We start from the raw sequence: 16661 nt of genomic DNA, 5'->3' as shown, positions 1-16661 counted from the left end.
GTGTAATGGCCTTCAACTCCACAATATGAAGTTTCAAGTGTATGTACCTGGTGGTTGGCCCTGCATGTCCACTGCACCCTGGGACTTGCTGCGTGAGGACCTGTGTGGATCACCCTGCCTGGAGGATCTCTGGCCATGATGGTGCCCAGATGGATCCCGAGAGTAGTCTGAAGAGTGATAGCTTCCAGACCTCGACTCACCACGCCTTCCTGTAGATGAAGATCGCCCTGAGGGATCATGACGCATAGATGGGTCTTTGAGATGCCCCTTCGAAGACCTTGAGGACCTCTGTTCATCTGAGTGACGTGACGAGGACGAGTGGCGGCTAGAACCTCCATGGTGTCTGTGGTCACGGGATGATGAGTGACGCCCTCCATGGCTGTACTCATCCTGAGGCCACAGGTCCTCCTCAGGAGGCTCATCATAATCATGGTAGGTGTGTTTAACGCTATGCCGACTCCTCCCAGATGAGTGGCTGCCATAGTGTCGAGAACTGGAGCGAGGCTTTTCAAACCAGTCAGTTTCTTCCTGGCCCAGATGGTAGGCTTTGGAAACCGAGAGCAGATCACAGTCAATCTCCATGTCGTTTGGAGACAGCGGCATGCAGGCTGAAAGAAGGAAGAGGGTTGGAGGGAGACCAACAGCATGCAGAAAAAAATAGTAGGTGGGGAGGACACAGAAAGAAAGGCAAAAAAAAGTTTTACAAGCATGCAGTGTTCACATCAACTTTAGACAATACAAGTTACACAAAAGATCTATTAAAAACTGCAAAACTGTCTGCTTTTGCAGATGTTTTCTAGCAAATTCGTGACCAGTGACTTAAAGAGGAAATATATGCTGCACAAACAAGCAAATGCCCTGCCAGACCATTTGAATATTTTCATTTTGATATTTTTGACTCTACATATTACTGCAGGGAGAATAGGATAACAGCCTACAAGATTACGCCTAAATTAATAAGATTTTCTAAGAGACTGTTTTGCAGTTCAGACAAAGACATAAACAGACATAAATACAGATAACACAGTTAAGATAAAACCCTGTAAAACAAACAATGCATTTGTGTCGTGCAACGACGAGTGAATCAGAATTCAGGGAACGACAAAGACGACCACGCTGAGGAACCATGCGAGTTTCAAACTGACAGACGATTGGACGGACAGGCGAAAGGACGAACAGGCAGGCAGGCAGACAGACAGCCGTCCACTGATAAGAGAGCTCCAAGCGACTCTCAGGAAGAAGAAAACATTGACATGCAAGAGCTATCTCTGTCTCTGTTTTGCTTTGTCTTTCTCTTTGCTAAGCCTAGTTTCTGGGTGGGTGGGGGACGTTTAGATAAACGGTGGGAGCAGTAGTAGGTAGTGAGACCGTGGGAATACAGCTCCCACAATTACCTTCGCTGTCTGACACAGCACAATGATAATCGTCTATTATGTATGTATCATCCGATTTGTAGACGTGTGTCCGGGGAAGGTCCCTTATGTGGTCTTGAACATCTGGCAGTGAGTGACTGGAACCATATTGGCCATAATAGTATTGATTTCTACTGCTGCGGCTCTCATCGGGGTCGGGACCTAAGCTTGAAGATCGCCCAGAACCCATGAACCTTCCCAAGGGGCTAAGGGGGCTCTCCTCCTCAGAGTACTGTCGGATTGGATGGCGCCCCCTGTAGCCAGATCGGTAGGAACGGTCGTCTCTCTCATAGGAACGGCTGCGATACCCATGGTAGTCCCTGGCTGAAATCTTGTCCATGCCATAGCCAGTGGAACGAGAACGGCCAGTGGAGGTGTAGTAAATCCGATCGTCCTCCTCCACCATCATACCATAGTATCGACTACCATGTGTGGTGCCACTGCCGCCCTCGAAAGCACTCCTTTTAAAGCCATAATCCTCAATCAGCTGGCGTCCTCGAATGTGAGAGGAGGGGTAAACCCCTCCTGTTGCAGAGGAGTAGGAGGCCAGATCTGCCTCCACATCACGGGCCTCCTCGATTGGGGAAAACTTTGAGATTTTCTGCTCCATAGTCCCCAGCTTCCTGTGCTTGCTGCGCTTGGAAGACATGACAGCAGGAGCCAGAAGGCTTCTGGAGGATGACAAAGGTTTCTGTACCCCAGAGCGGATGCTGCCATGTTTGTAGTCATAGTCATAGTAATAGGGGGATCCCCCACCCATGCTAGCGCTCACGCTGCTGCTGCTGCCCCCTAGAGGTCCGTGCCTGTAGCTGCTCTTACCCCTGCCATGATGGTCGTACAGCTCATCCTGCATCGCTGCTTCCTCCTCAGGTGCCCTGCCGTAGGGAGAGCTGCCAGTTCCCCCACGCGTCGTGCTGCCAGTGGTGCTGCCATGGCCATGGATGTCGCCCGGGTATCGCCCACTGCCATGATGCATCATGTCCCCAGTTGTTGTGCCCAGCCCGTCTTTTGCCGTCAGCTCGCTAACATCATCAATCATCATGTAGTTCCTTGGAATATTTTGCTCTAAGCCAGGAGCCCCATACATCCCATCTGCTGTGCTGTAGGTTGAAGGACTGTCAACAGAGTGCCCATAGGCATTGGAAACTGTGGAAGTGTACTGTCCATAAGAGCTGGCTGTTGTGGTAGTATAGCCATAAGTATTAGCAGTGGTTGTAGTGTATTGGCCATATGAACTCACTGAAGTTGAAGTATATGGACCATAAGTGCTGGGTGGCATAGAAGAGTACCCACCGTAGCTGCTTGACACAGTTGCAGAACCATAGGGCCCATATGAGCTTGCCATGGTTGTTGTTCCTGTGTACTGGCCATAAGGTGGGGCTGCACTGGAAAAGGTAGCATCTTGGGCAGTGGTGGTGACCACAACTGTGGGGTTGCTTATGGTTTCATAGTTAGTTGGCATCTTGTGCTCCAGATCAGCTAGTGACGTTTGTCTAGGTCTTCCTGGATGAACTGTCAGGATGTCAGCTTGGGGCTGCCCAGGGTATGGGGTGGTCTGGCTGGGGTAGGAGGACACAGCGCTGGGATAAGGTGAGCTGTGGGTGGGGTATGGTGGCTGACCAGGCGGTGCAGGCCCAAAACCAGTGTGCCCTGGCTGAGGCTGAGGCTGAGGCTGTGGTGCGGCTGGTAACCCCATGTCTGTTTGGGGGTATGGGGGCTGAGTTTGGGGGTAAGTGTGGGATGGATAAGAGGCTTGAGACTGGTAGGAAGGTCCAGGAGGGGGGACATGGCTTTGAAGGGGGGTGGGCTGTGGCAATGCCTGTGACTGGGACACTGTTGGGTAAGGAGGCTGGTTGAATGTTGATGACTGGTATGGAACAGTTGATTGCTGAGATGGTGCTGCTGGTTGGCTCTGGGGGTACTGACAGGAGAGGAAGGATGAGGTTGGTGGGTACTGGGCTGCTGTGTTAAGGTCGCTGGTAAACTGACTAAGTGGAGCAGTGCTTGGTCTAGTTGTTAGGAGCCCATTGGTCTCATGTGAAGCAGCTGCAGCTGCTAAACGTAAGTTATTTAACTCACTATCAGACATATAGTCCCTAGTGTCGCCCATACATCTCAGGTAGGCAATGTCCCTTCTCTCCCTCTCCTTAACCAATGTCTCTTTTCTCTGGTGGATTCCCAGTTCTAGGTATCTCAGCTTAGCATCAATCTCTTTCTCTTCTTCCTCCAGTTCAGCTTGCTGCTTTCTGAGCTTGGTTGACTCTTGCTCCACGGCCTTCAGCTCGTGGGTGAGGTCTTTGAGGAGGCTGGCTTTAGCTGCCAGGCCAGATCTTGAGCTGGGCTTGAGGCTGGGCACGGAGGGCAGGTAGGCCTGTTGGAGGGCGGGTGTCATCATGGGCAGGTGAGCTGCTGTAACTGTCTCCTCTGGAGGAGGGCTGGGCAGGGTTCGCTTGACCTTGCGGAGCAACGAGCTCTGCTGTAAGGCTGCCAGCTGGAGAGAGAGACAGACAGGGGAGGAAAGGAAGGGAGAGTGGGAAAATGTGGGGAGAGCAAAAAACAAACAAAAAAAAAACATGGGTATGGATGGATAAAAAACAAAAAACATGAGGGAGTGTGAGAGCAATTATAGGTTACATTAGTGAAAATATATAAAATGGTAAAAGATGGGTTGAGGAAAATGTGGGATTAGTTGTTAAATCAAAAAAAGTAAGGTGGACAGGGATTGTTGTGACAGCAAATGAGCAAGGAATCAAAACAATGAACAATGAATACATAAAACATAACAAAATAATGAGGATCAAAAGGATAAGAAAGGATACAGGGAACAGGTAGGAAGAAACAGATAACAAAATGGGAAGAAAGAAAGGAAAAGGTGATAGAAGAAAGTTGAGGGATGAGGGAGGGCAAAATATGCAAACAGCAGATGAACAGAGCAGGAAAGGGAGGAAGAAGGAAAACTCAAAAAGAGAAACAGGTCAGGACACAGAGGAAAGGGCACAACAACGAGGGACATACAAGGGAGACAAAGGAGACAACATGTAGACAAAGAGACAAGGACAACAGGAAACAAGATTGAAGTTTGTGTTAGAAGACAAACAAAGACATAAGAAGAAATGGCAACTGTGATGCAGTATTCTGTGAATACTTTTTATATTATAGCAAACAACTTGCACCTTTTACCACCGAATGGTTATTCTAAAGATTCTGAAATATATGACATTGACTTTTTTTTTGTCCCTGAAGAAGTAAAATAGTTTTCTCATCTGTAATGACCAGAGCGATGAAAAACTTTAAGCTGTGTAAACAGCTGTGTGGCAAATAATGCCTCCTGACCTGTTTAAACTGTACTGAGTTACACGACTAAATATATCATGGATCCTCAAATATAGAACTAATGTAATGTTGAATACATGTAGTGTAGGCCAGTTCCTTTTCTTCTGAAACCCAGCCAAAGATGTTTATGTATCGTTTCCAAAGAGTAGTATTTTTTGTAAAATAATGTCATTAAGATGAAAGTTCATCTTTGTTTTTCAACCATGTGCAAATAATGTTTCTCCCCTTTCTCTTGTTGCATGAGTTAGATGCCCTTTTATCGTGTAATATAGGTCACAGTGTGTCTTGTGTTATTATGGCAGTCTGTATGACAGCAACAGCATAAAAAGAAATCCTCTTGGGGGCCAGTTAGCCACATAATATTGCATGTAAGTAGTGAAAATAAACCCCATCTTAGACCTGAAAGAGTTTACAGAGAAAAATATTGTACTGTATATATATATATATATATATATATATACAAAACAAATTAATAAATCAGTTATTCTGCCATTCTAAACCAGTCATTTCTCTTGCCATTTTTGAAAAAATAAAAAATTGCATAGTTTTCTTTACCTCACCTAAGGCTCAAATAACTTGGAAGTGATTTGAAGATACACTAAAATGAAGTAGGAACTCTTGGATTGCTAAATTGGGTGACATAAATGATATCATATACTTCATTATATTATCTATGGCTCCAACAAAGGTTGTTTTTACATCTACACTTCTAGGCAACTGCCACGCAGCCTATTAAAAAAGAGTAAGGGATACATCTTCATCCTGCTTGCATTGCTGCATTTACTCATTTTATTATATATATATACACTACCGTTCAAAAGTTTGGGGTCACTTTGCCATGGGATTCAATAGGGAAGTGACCCCAAACTTTATATATTATATATATATATATATATATATATATATATATATATATATATATATATCATAACCATATTATCAGCACACAAACCTAAACCTAGCAGACAGCGCTGTTGCAGATGGAAATTTTCTCCCTCCGTACCTGGATAGTACCTCGTTGTGCACCAAAGGACTCCTGAGTGATGTCTCCCTATAGCAGCACCTGTCTTTCTCCTCTTCTTCTGATCACTTCATCATAACCTCATCACCTCTGCTTCTGTGCAATGACTGATTCTCAAATGTTTAAGAAGGTTTGTGATCTTCCCACACACCAAACTGCATGTCATTGCTGTTTGTGGAGCTAAAATATCTTAGTATTAGGACTGATTGAAGAGTGGCAAGTGAGCGTGGCAATATGAAATAGTTCCTACGTATCCTGACAATTTATTACTTTCCATTGTGTTCATGTTAATGATAATTATTAATATGAGAATGAGATTTAATTTGAGAATCATTTCTAGAATATAAATAGTTGATATGGGAGGAATCAATGTTACAGTATCAATCTGCACTAATAATTATGTTTCTCAGATAACCATGTAGCTCAAAAGCCTTTATTTTATTAATTTTATTACGTATGCAGTGGAAAAATACTGAGGTCCAGACTTTGGTGTCCTCAGTGGTAGCTATGGCCATGTCAACAATGAAAGCAAAGACCATTCTGAATGGTCTATATATGTATATTTTATTATAGTTACAAAACAAAGTTCCTGTAATGGTTTGTCAAAGCTGCGTTGTCGGTTTAGATCAATGTTTTTCTTTTATATTTCACTTGTTATCACAGAAAGCCCTAAAGAGCAATAACCTCTTGGGTGCTCCATTAGAATTCAGCATTATGCCAGGAGTCTGAAGAATGGAAGATATGAACAGAAAGAACATTTATCAAAGCGCACAAAGAATATTTTTAGTAGATTTATAAGTGTCTATCTCTTCAGGTCTTTTTGTATTTCATAACTAGTAAAAATACTGTATTTGTTTAAATGATGACAATTTAAGAATAAATTGAATCCAAAATTATGATTTAAGGACACAGACATGTTTAAAACTCCATCTTTAGCTCTCACCTGCAGCTGTTCAGTTAGCCAGATATATTGCAGTTATAGTTTCTACAACAAGGTACCATAAATTTATTGGATTTTACACTTGGGTCAAATTCTGGTTTGAGAAATTCCCGCTAACACAAACTGCGTATGTGTTTTTTTTTTTTTTTTTTTTACCAAAAATTCAGGGAAAATCTGAACACTTTGTTTTTTCTTTTTGTACATTTTGACTGTTTGGGGGTAGTCAGCTACTTTTAAAAATGGCCTTCTTTACTTTGATATAATTTTCTATTTTGTGTGCGTTAGCCGGGCATCCGTGACTTTACCTGGTTTTGTAGGGCCTGTTGTTGATACAGGGACAGCCTGGCTTTGGTATGCTCATCTGTGGTGGGGCTGAGGGACTTGGGGTCTGACATGGATCTTTGAGTGCTCTTGATGGGCCTGGGCATAGAGGGGTGTCGCTGGGGGGACTCGGCTGTGTAGGACTTCTGTTGAGGTGTGACGTGGGCCTTATTCAGTCTCTCACTTGACAAAGAGTTCTCAAGCAGGCGGTGAGGGGACACTGGGGAAACAGGAGAGTAGAGGACCTGTGGTGATTTTGGGACTGTCTGCTGTTGCCGAATGATGCTGGATATGGACTCGTTGTGGAGGTGGTTGTGAGGCTGATAGTTAATGTCAAGTGGGTCTGGCCGGCGTCGCTCAAACTTAGCTGCATTTGCAGCAATTTGCTGTTGCTGGCGCTGGTGGGCCAGAAGGTCAGCAGAGCTGGATTGTTGAGTTCCCGTACTGGTGGAGGAAGAATATGGACTGACTGTGGTTGGTACGCTGAGCTGGGGAGCTACAACACCTTGTGACTGCGCTTCTGGGTCAGTCTGGCACGCAAGCGATTGGCCTTTTTGGGTTCGTTCTGGTCCAGAAATGTAATGCACAATTTCTACTTTGTTAGGATCTGGAACTGTCACATGAATTGCTGGGGAGACTCTTCCCAAGTGCTCTACTTCTGTTTGGCAAGACATTTCCCTGATGGTTTGGATAGCGATACTGGAGGAAACCATCTTGTCAGTTTTTGTGTCAGTAGTTGAGGTGGCTGTTGCAGCCGTGCTGCTAGCAGGTGTACTGGACTCAGAGTGCCGGGAGAAACGAGAGCGGCGTCGGCGGACTGGATGCTCGTTTTCAGCCTTGTCCTCGTCGTCATCTGTCTGGACAGAGCAGTCGACACTGCGACCACGCCTCCGGGTACGATGGCGCATCATGTACCTGGATAAAGAGCGAAGAACCAGAAGAAAAACAGTTATTAATGTAACATTTATATTGAATTTGGGAATTCTATTTTGCCAGTTTTTGCTTGTTTTTTTATATCTCACATTGTAACAGTTATATGTTTCACTAAAATCGGAGAGCCTTTGTAAAATATAACTTATTAAGCATATATTAGTAATATCACACTTGCCAAATTTGTCATCATCCCAGAGACCCTCCTTACTCATAAGGATTATTTTAGCCTAATGTTTAAGATAAATCCCATTAACTAACCATTGCCTATTGCAGTTTCCCTCTGGATTAAATAAAGTATTTAACAATTAACTTAATATAAATTATTTATATTTCATTTAATTTCTAACACCTGCTTCAGGGTGCTACATTATTGCTTCGTTTAAAAATGACAAATCGTCCTACTTCAGATTACTTGCTTCAATAAATCAAATTAGCTTAGGTTTAAAATTCCAAGACCAGCTAAATATGAACTCATAATAACTGAGGAGCAGCTATCTGTTCATCAATTTTAAGAGACAAGTCAAACTACTAAATATTAGAAAGAGCAAAAGAAAAGAAAAAAGATCAGCTAAAAAATTAAAAATAAAATTCTCCAACAAAATAACTTTTTAATATGTTTTTGCTTGTGTCCAGATTCTCAAGTCCAGAAATGTGATTTATAAAAATCTAAATTTGCTTGACAAATGCAATTACTTTTCCAGTAGTTAAAATTTTTAAAGGCCATAAAATATTTGTAAATTAAGTGATTGTTAATACTTCCACTAAACAACATTATGACAAAAATATTCCCTCAATCAGCTCATTTTAGTTTGAACATGCAAATGGTGATTTATATATTTATATATATATATTATTTGTATTTGTATAGCCTATACATTAGTCATAAAACACACAAACACACACACACACACACACACACAAATCTATATTTATATCACCTACATAACACAGGGGCACATTCCCTTACTTATTTTATGCAAACTGTTACCTCTCCTCTCCATCTTCATCATCTGTCTGTACACAGCTATCCACAATCCTGCGAGGGGAAGCGTAGAACATCACCCCATCTCCATCCAGTGTGTCCCTGCTCAGCCTGCTCATGGAGCTGTGTTTTCTCATGCTAGCCCTGGACTCCATTTGATCTTCCTGGGTCCTGAGACACATCTCTGAAGAAGAACTGGGCAAGGAACGAGAGCTCATCTGAGACTCTACATAGGGGTGGAGTGGTTGACCAGTCACATCCACCTGTAGACATAAAGGGCATGTTTTCAGGATGATAGCTGTTGAAAATCCCCCCCCCCCCCCCCCCCCCCCCCCCTCCCTACATGAATGAAAAGGCTTTGTGACTGCATTCCACTCATCAACTATATTTTTCTTCTATAGGTTTTCCACAAAAGAATGCAAAGCAGCTAAATAACAAAAGAAAAGAAGTTAAAGAAAGAAGAAAGTGTCAACCAACCACTGTCTTTTTTTGCCAATTTTTGTAACTCCTCTCACTCACCTGCATGCTGTGGGCTGCAACAGCTGTTTTCTGTCTCTTCTGCTCTTGCAGCTGTTGCTGAAGCTGCTGTTGCAAGGATTGGATCTGGTCTAGCTGGGACTTCTGCTGGGCTAGCTGTTCCCGCTGGAGAACAAGTTGTTTCTCACGTTCTTGCTGTTGTTGCTGTAGAACCTAAAACAACATACAGACAAGACAAATACACAAGTGTTTGGAGAAGAACAAATGAGAGATGAAAGAGGTTGAAATGATGAGATGATAAAATAAAAAGGTACAGACAGACAAGACGAGATAAACAGACGGAGAAACGGGATAGAAAAAAACAGGGTTTGGTTGTATTAGGTTTTAAAAATGTAAAACAAATTGCAAGATTCCTGAAACTGAATGTGACGTGAAGTTTCTTATGTGCTAATGGATTAGTTTTCAAAATGGTTCCAAGTTAGTAAGATTTGTATACGTTGCAAAAACTGAGAATGGAAGCACAACTGAAATGAACTGTGGCATGTACTGGTAAATGCTGTTACCAGTCATATAATGCTCATAAGAAAATATTTTATGCATTTTCTTTGTAGTTAAAAATGACAGGCTGGTGCAAGTAAAGGGTTAGGGTTTTTGCTTCTACTGTATGTTATGAGATGCATATTTAACATTCCATTTCTAGTTCATTCCCATTAAGGAAGGCTTCCACACCTGTTTAACAGAGTTAACTTGAAAGATTTTCAATTGCTTGTTCTAGTAAAAAAAGAAGAAAATAGTCACATTAGCCCTTTGGTTTACTGTTATGGCATCTTAACAAATCTATTAGGAGCTAAACCACTTTAATGCTCTCCTGCAGTTGATTACAGAATACTTACAAACTAATTCAATGTAAATTTCTTATGCTTATAAGTCAGACCAACATAATATGAAACCACTTCTTTTTTTTCCTCATTATAAATCAGGTAACAAATCAAACATCAAACATGAGCATCATACATTTCTGACTCACACATACATACTACAGGCATGTTCATGCACACAAATAAAGAACCTTTCCAGTAAACAGCATAGCATGCAAACTTCAGAATAATCATTTCTTAACTAAAGCTAAATGCAAACCTTTCTTTGAACCCTATTGAATCATAAGTCATTACTTGAAAGATAATTTCAAGTATCAAAAAAGGATTTAAACAACAATGTTTAAAGTTATTTAATTGTCTTGAATGTTCGAAGACAACAGAGAAAAAAATGTCAAATAAAATCATTACAATGACAGGAAGCATGCATTGAAAAACATGCATATACATGATGTTTAATTTATCTACACTAATCAGAAGTAGATAAAATAATATTAAATACACCACAAGTAACACAACCACAAAAACAACCAAAATGAAAACATTGTCCATTGCAAACACATTTACAACAAAACACCAGACGGCAAAACACCAACTTGAAAACTCTCCATTCCACCTTCTGTTTCTCTGTCTACCTGTTCCTTGATGTTCTGCAGCTCCTGTAACTCTCTCTGCACCAGCATCTGCTCCTTCTCCCTGTGCAGCTTCAGCTCTATCCTTTCACGTTCAAGTTCCTCCTGCAGACGGAATTGCCGGAGTTTTTCGAGCTCCACGCGCTCCCTCTCCATCTGTAGGAGCTGCTCCTGCTGTCGGTGCAGTCTCTCCGCCTCAGTTTCACCTTCTTTGTGTATGGAACCTGGTGGGGGAAAGGGAGGAAGACCACCTGGAATGGGTAAACCACTGGTGGGGATAGATGGGCCTACAGGAGGTTGAGTGTAGCCATGGGTAATTGTGGGACCTGAGGGTGGGTAGGCATGGGCTGCAAGAGGAGCCTGTGGCTGCTGAGCAGTTGTCATTTGTTTCTGTTGCTGTTGGCTGCTCAGGTGTGCCTGGGACAGGTTTATTGGTTGCTGTTGTTGCTCAGATGGTATAACAACTGTTCCTGGTACTGAGGTAACCTCTGCTGATGAGGAAGTCACTGTTGCACCTTTGCCAAGGTAAACAGGTTCATCCTGGACTGCTGAACAAGGAGTTGTCACTGAAACAGATACAGGGGCCACTATTGGTGCTGACACTGATGCTACAGTAGCAATGGTGGCAGCAGCTGAAGTTGTTTGAAGAAGACCTGGTGCTGGGTAACGAACTGGTGCTTGTCCAGCTAAGGGCATTCGAGGGCTCATTGGTAGTCTTGTAAGACTAGACAGGGGCACTGGAGTCATATTGGGAGAGGGATATGGTCTGTAGGCCCCCCTCAGTAGTGGTCGTAGCACAGAGGCAGGCTGAGTAGTTATTGGAAGTGTTGAAGCAATAGGAGTCTGAATGGTGGAGTAAATCATCCCATCAGAGGATCTTATAGCAGCAGGGTACATGGCTCTAAGACTTGCTTGCCTGGCATTGATAAGGTTGGTGAGTGCTTGACTGTGAGAGATTGGCTTTCCATCAAGTCCAAAGAGGATGTTTTGCCTCATGCCAAGACCAGCTGCAAGCCTGGAGGCCCCTGGACCGGTACTTCTCCCTAAGCTGCCAAACTGCATCAAGTCTGGATTGCTACCATACCGATCCATGGAATTAAGTGCTGCACACATCCGGCTGATCTCTCTTGCAGTTGTAGCACTGTACTGAGCCAAGTTAGCTTCTTGGAAGCTGGCAATGTCACGAGCAGAATAGCCATAATCTGAGCTGATATTAGATAAGGAATTATACCTTCTAATGGGCAGCATTTGGCCTGCAATATCTCCTCCATGCCGTAAATCGGTATAGGAACCATACTGCATCCCTATATATCCTCCATAGCTCTGTTTCATAGCAGTTAAATCCACAGCAAGATCACCTGAGGGTTGTAGGTGTGGTTCCATTTTAGAATGGTAGGATTGCAGCCCAGCATCAGCAAGGTTTGTATCAGACATCGAAGGTTGAAGCCTACCAGGAAATGGTAATGTGTAGGCTTTATGTGCATCCTGTGGATACTCATGGTACCTTTCAGGTTGTCTTTCTTGATCAGACTCATAGGTAATAGGTGGGGCAGATGGTGGCCTTATGCCCTCTTTCTCAGAAGCACCAACACAGCTTCCACCAAATGGAAGTCTATAAACAACATCACAGCAAGCTGGCTGTGTGTCAGGTTTAATTTGACCTCCTGTTAGATCCACAGCATCCTGTCCCTCCTCTACCTTTACTAGCTGTGTCACTGCTCTGGTCGGTTCTAGCCCTCCATCAATCTGCACTACCATACCATGTGGGGATTTACCTCCTGGCACTGAACCAGGAGGACTGGGCCTCCCTTTCAATTCAATGGGCCCAGTGCCATATAGCTCAGGGTTAATGACTGGGGATACAGCGCTGACCACAGTCGAGGCAGTGCTTGTCTGGCTGACTATCAAATCTTTTTTGAGTAAAGGTGAGATCTGGCCAGTAAGGTTATACCTGGCCAAAACAGATGTCTGTTGTTGTTGCTGTTGCATGTGATGGTGCTGCTGTAACTGTTGTTCAAGGAGCTCTTGCTGTTTTTGCAGTTTCTCTTGCTGTTTTTGTAGCTCTCTCTGTTGGACACTGAGGTCTTCCAGTTTGGCATCAATTTTGGGGATTGTTGGATCAGTTGGAGGAGAAATCTGTGGTTTGTTCTGTGAAAGACAAACTGCGGAGCCCATGCCCTGACCCAGATCTATTCGATTTTGATGGGGATCACCATACACAGTTGGTTGTTTCGGCTGGGTCATGAACATAGAAGCAGCCACAGTGACACTCACAGTGGTTGGTGTGGTGGTCTGCTGGGTGTTCAAGTTCATAATCAGTGGTTGTACAATAGTTGAATGTCTGGTACCCTCTGATCCTCCATAGTATTTCCTGCTCTCGGTTGCTAAGGATGTGAGATCCATTCCCTGGTCAGTCATAATAATTGGAGTTGGTTTGGTGGCAGTTCTTAGATCCACAACACTTCCACCTAAGATCATATGGCCCTGCTCTACCCTTGAAGTACCTGGGACTGTAGATATTCTACAGAGGGAGATGTTATCCATTGACATGGACCCTCTTGTATATATGCTAGCAGTGGTGACCATACTTGTCCCCACATTTACCTTTTCCACTCTTTGTGTTCGATAGAAGCTGCGTGTAGGAGACTGTTGATAAGGTGGTGTGTCAGGAGGACTGCCACAAGGTGAGTAACTCTCGAATGTTGATTGGCGGCTAAATCGAGTAGGAGAAGACAGAGGAGAAGTAGCTGTGTTAACTGTCATTGGCCTAGCTGGGCTTGGAGGTGGGGAGTATGGGGCATCCTGGGACGACTGCTGTCTATACAGTCGTGGAGAAACTGATCGATATGATGTTTGGGTCCCCTGAGCCATCACCGGAGATGTAGGCCCAGAACCAGCTGAGTCCATTCGCAAAGCTGAGCTGAAAGTCTGTGTAGAAAACTCAGCAGTAGCTCTTCTGGAAGGGGAACGGGTGGGACTCTGTGGTGGTGGTGAGGGAGAAAGAGGAGGACTAGTGCTCCTGTAATAAGTAGTATACTTGGAAGAACGGGGTTCAATTATTCTCTCATTAGAGGATGTTGAGCTGTCTTGTACTTGGACACCCCTGGTCTCCCCAACCCTTCTGGTGATCACCTCTCTTTGACTATAGGCCTGGGTGATCTCTGCAATTTTGCTGCATACACTTGAGACTGTGGCGGAGGAAGAAGTAGAGCTTCCTGTGTGTCGACGACATATATCAGATTGAGTAGATGTCATAGTGTGGCTTGAACTAGTTTGAGACAGAGTTATTGCATCTCTGGCATAAACTCCATAAGCTGCAATAGTGGTCGCAGCCACTGTTGGAGTTATTCCATTCTTTCCTGCTTGGCTTTTTATCCTATCTTTGTGTCCATCTTTTGCAGTGAAGTGCTGGCTTACCCTTACATCAGGTATACGACCGCCAGTTTCAGCAAAAGACACAGGAGCTGAGATCTGGGTGGGGCTGGTCCCAGGAGTTAGGAGAGCATTGCTTTGTTCTAGTAACTTAGCAAAAGCTGAGCCTGTGTCTAAGAGCTGCTTCTCTGTGTAAGAGCTCTCAATTTCAATCTCTACTTGCTCATCAGTGGCCTGCTGCATCTTGGTGATGTTCTGTGATGTTTGTCGGATCTCCTCATAGATATCTGTTTCTGTCTCTGCTGCTTCATTGTCATATCCAGTTTGATCCTGCTCATATTCATAGTCATCATCATAATTTTGCCCATTGATATCTTCCTCATAGTATTGCCCATGCCTTGCATGTTGCTGTTGTTGCTGTAGTTTCTGTTGTTTTTGGAGCATCTCCGCCTTCCTCATCATCTCTTCATAAACTTCCTCTGCACTCTTCAGAGGTTTAGAAGTTGAGGATGGTGCAGTGGTAGTTGTTGTTGAAGATGATTTCTCTACTGGTGAGTAGAGAGACATAAAGGTAGGTAGGTTGTATTCGCTGCCTGACTTGTAGAGTTTAGACTCATATCCCTCAGCCTCAGAGTCCAGACTTTGAGGGGAATATTCAGAAGCTGAAGAACGGTGAAGCTCTTCCATTTCTGCTGCTTGTCTCAGCTCTTCTGTTGGGGAAGCATCTTCAATTGGCGAGAGATTGCTAGGTGGTGTTTTGGACCTTTCTCTGCGCCTCTGTGCCCTGAGCTCCTCCTTATCCCTTTTGGTCTTACGTGCTGTGCTTCTTATCCTCTGCTGTTCTACCTCTCTCATCTTCTCCTGCTCTCTCAGAAGTTCCTCTTCTTCTCTCAGTTCATCCTCTTCTGAAGAGTCTTCGATGGTTGGAAGAAGGGGGCCATGAGATCGGTGTCGTGCTTTCCTTTGTTGCTTGGCCTCTTCCAGTCGTTGTCTTCTGCTTGGGCTACTGTCACTGTCTTCCTCCATTGATGAGATGGATGTAGGGGATTGGCCTGAGCCATATGAGGATGAAGTTGGTGGTAAAGTTGAGGAATAGTCACCCCTGGAACGCTCCTCAGGAGATCCCGTTAGACTCTCCATCTCCAGTTCTGGCTCTCGATCAAGACTCAAGTCATTTTCACTGCTAAGCTCCATATCCCGGCTGTAGCTATTGGTGTTATTAAGTTCAATTGTTTTAAAGCGTCTTAGGCCCCCTTGTGATGCCATCACATCCTCCTCACCCTCTTCCACAGAGCCTTTATAAACATCAGTAGAGCTCTTTGTTTCCTCCTCAAAACTACTGGAGTGGTGTTGTAGTCGCCTTTTCTCCTTTCCTGAGTCAGAGATGATGTGCTTGTGGTGACTTTTCTTGGGTTTCTGGTAGCCATACCCTTCATCTTCTTCATCTTCATCCTCCTCCATTTCTTCCTCCTCCTCTTCATTGTCTTCATCAGCACTCATTTCCATTATCTGTCTCCTCATGAATTCCTCATCAGTCATCTCTGAGGGCTCAGCCTCCTTTTCCTTCTTTTTCTTCTCTTTCTTCTCTTCTTTCCCTTCTTTCCTTTTACTCTCCCAGTCTCCGCCATCCTCTTCTTCCTCCAGTATATCCTCTAGTTCCTCATCAGAGTCGTATGCATCTGGTGGAATTGAAAGGGAACGTGGACGCTGCTTCCCTCTCTCATCCAAGTCTCTGTCTCTGTGCTTCCTCCCCCTTCTGTCTGCCTTCTCTTCAGAAAGGCTCTTCTCCAGCAGTGGTCTCATGGAGCTCTCTAGCTTGGTGATTTCAGAGGGGCTTGGTGGGGAGCCTCGTGCGCTGATTCCCCTCTCACTCAGCTTCATTTCCTCCTCTTGGATTAAACCTGTAATTTCACTGTGGGAACTGGAGATACCATCAGAGGAGTAGCCGGTGTCACTGAGGCTCTGAGGGCTGCGTGACAAGTCATGGGTGCTGTTGTTTTTTGTATCCTAAAGACAGAAGAAAAAAAAAAAAAAGTATTAGATTTACGGGAGCTAGGGTAGTTAATGTAAAATACAATTAGTGTAAAGTTTGAGAATTTGCAAGTAATGGTTATACATTTCAGTGAGATCACAATTTTAGCTTGCATAAATTCAGAATTAAATCTAAATTTAGACATAAAATAAAAAAAAATATTACATTTTAAAAGTAAATATGTAAAAACCCTTAAGCATAAAAATGGTACAAAATACAGTTTCTAGATTTATTTACACAAATATCAAGATGTATTTAAATCCAATAAAATATCTGTAAACATTTCCATATAAATATAATAGAATATCATTCTAAACGAAGAGATGAAGCA

At 43.6% G+C, this 16661-nt stretch overlaps 1 protein-coding gene across 1 annotated transcript in view; it reads right to left on the bottom strand.

Moving 5' to 3' along the window:
• bsna (bassoon presynaptic cytomatrix protein a) overlaps positions 1–16661 on the bottom strand; it is a 154098-nt gene that overhangs the window by 15562 nt on the left and 121875 nt on the right. The window contains exons 6-11 of the mRNA XM_042004677.1: positions 10930–16305; positions 9462–9632; positions 8949–9205; positions 7012–7942; positions 1395–3903; positions 48–545 (exon numbers count right to left, since the gene is read on the bottom strand). Coding sequence (XP_041860611.1) covers positions 48–545; positions 1395–3903; positions 7012–7942; positions 8949–9205; positions 9462–9632; positions 10930–16305 — 9742 coding nt within the window. The remainder of the gene's footprint in view (positions 1–47; positions 546–1394; positions 3904–7011; positions 7943–8948; positions 9206–9461; positions 9633–10929; positions 16306–16661) is intronic.

Source organism: Melanotaenia boesemani, chromosome 13 (genome assembly GCF_017639745.1).
Source record: "Melanotaenia boesemani isolate fMelBoe1 chromosome 13, fMelBoe1.pri, whole genome shotgun sequence".
NCBI lineage: Eukaryota > Metazoa > Chordata > Actinopteri > Atheriniformes > Melanotaeniidae > Melanotaenia > Melanotaenia boesemani.
The sequence above is the reverse complement of the archived record's forward strand: the minus strand, read 5'-3'. Positions and strand labels throughout refer to the sequence as shown.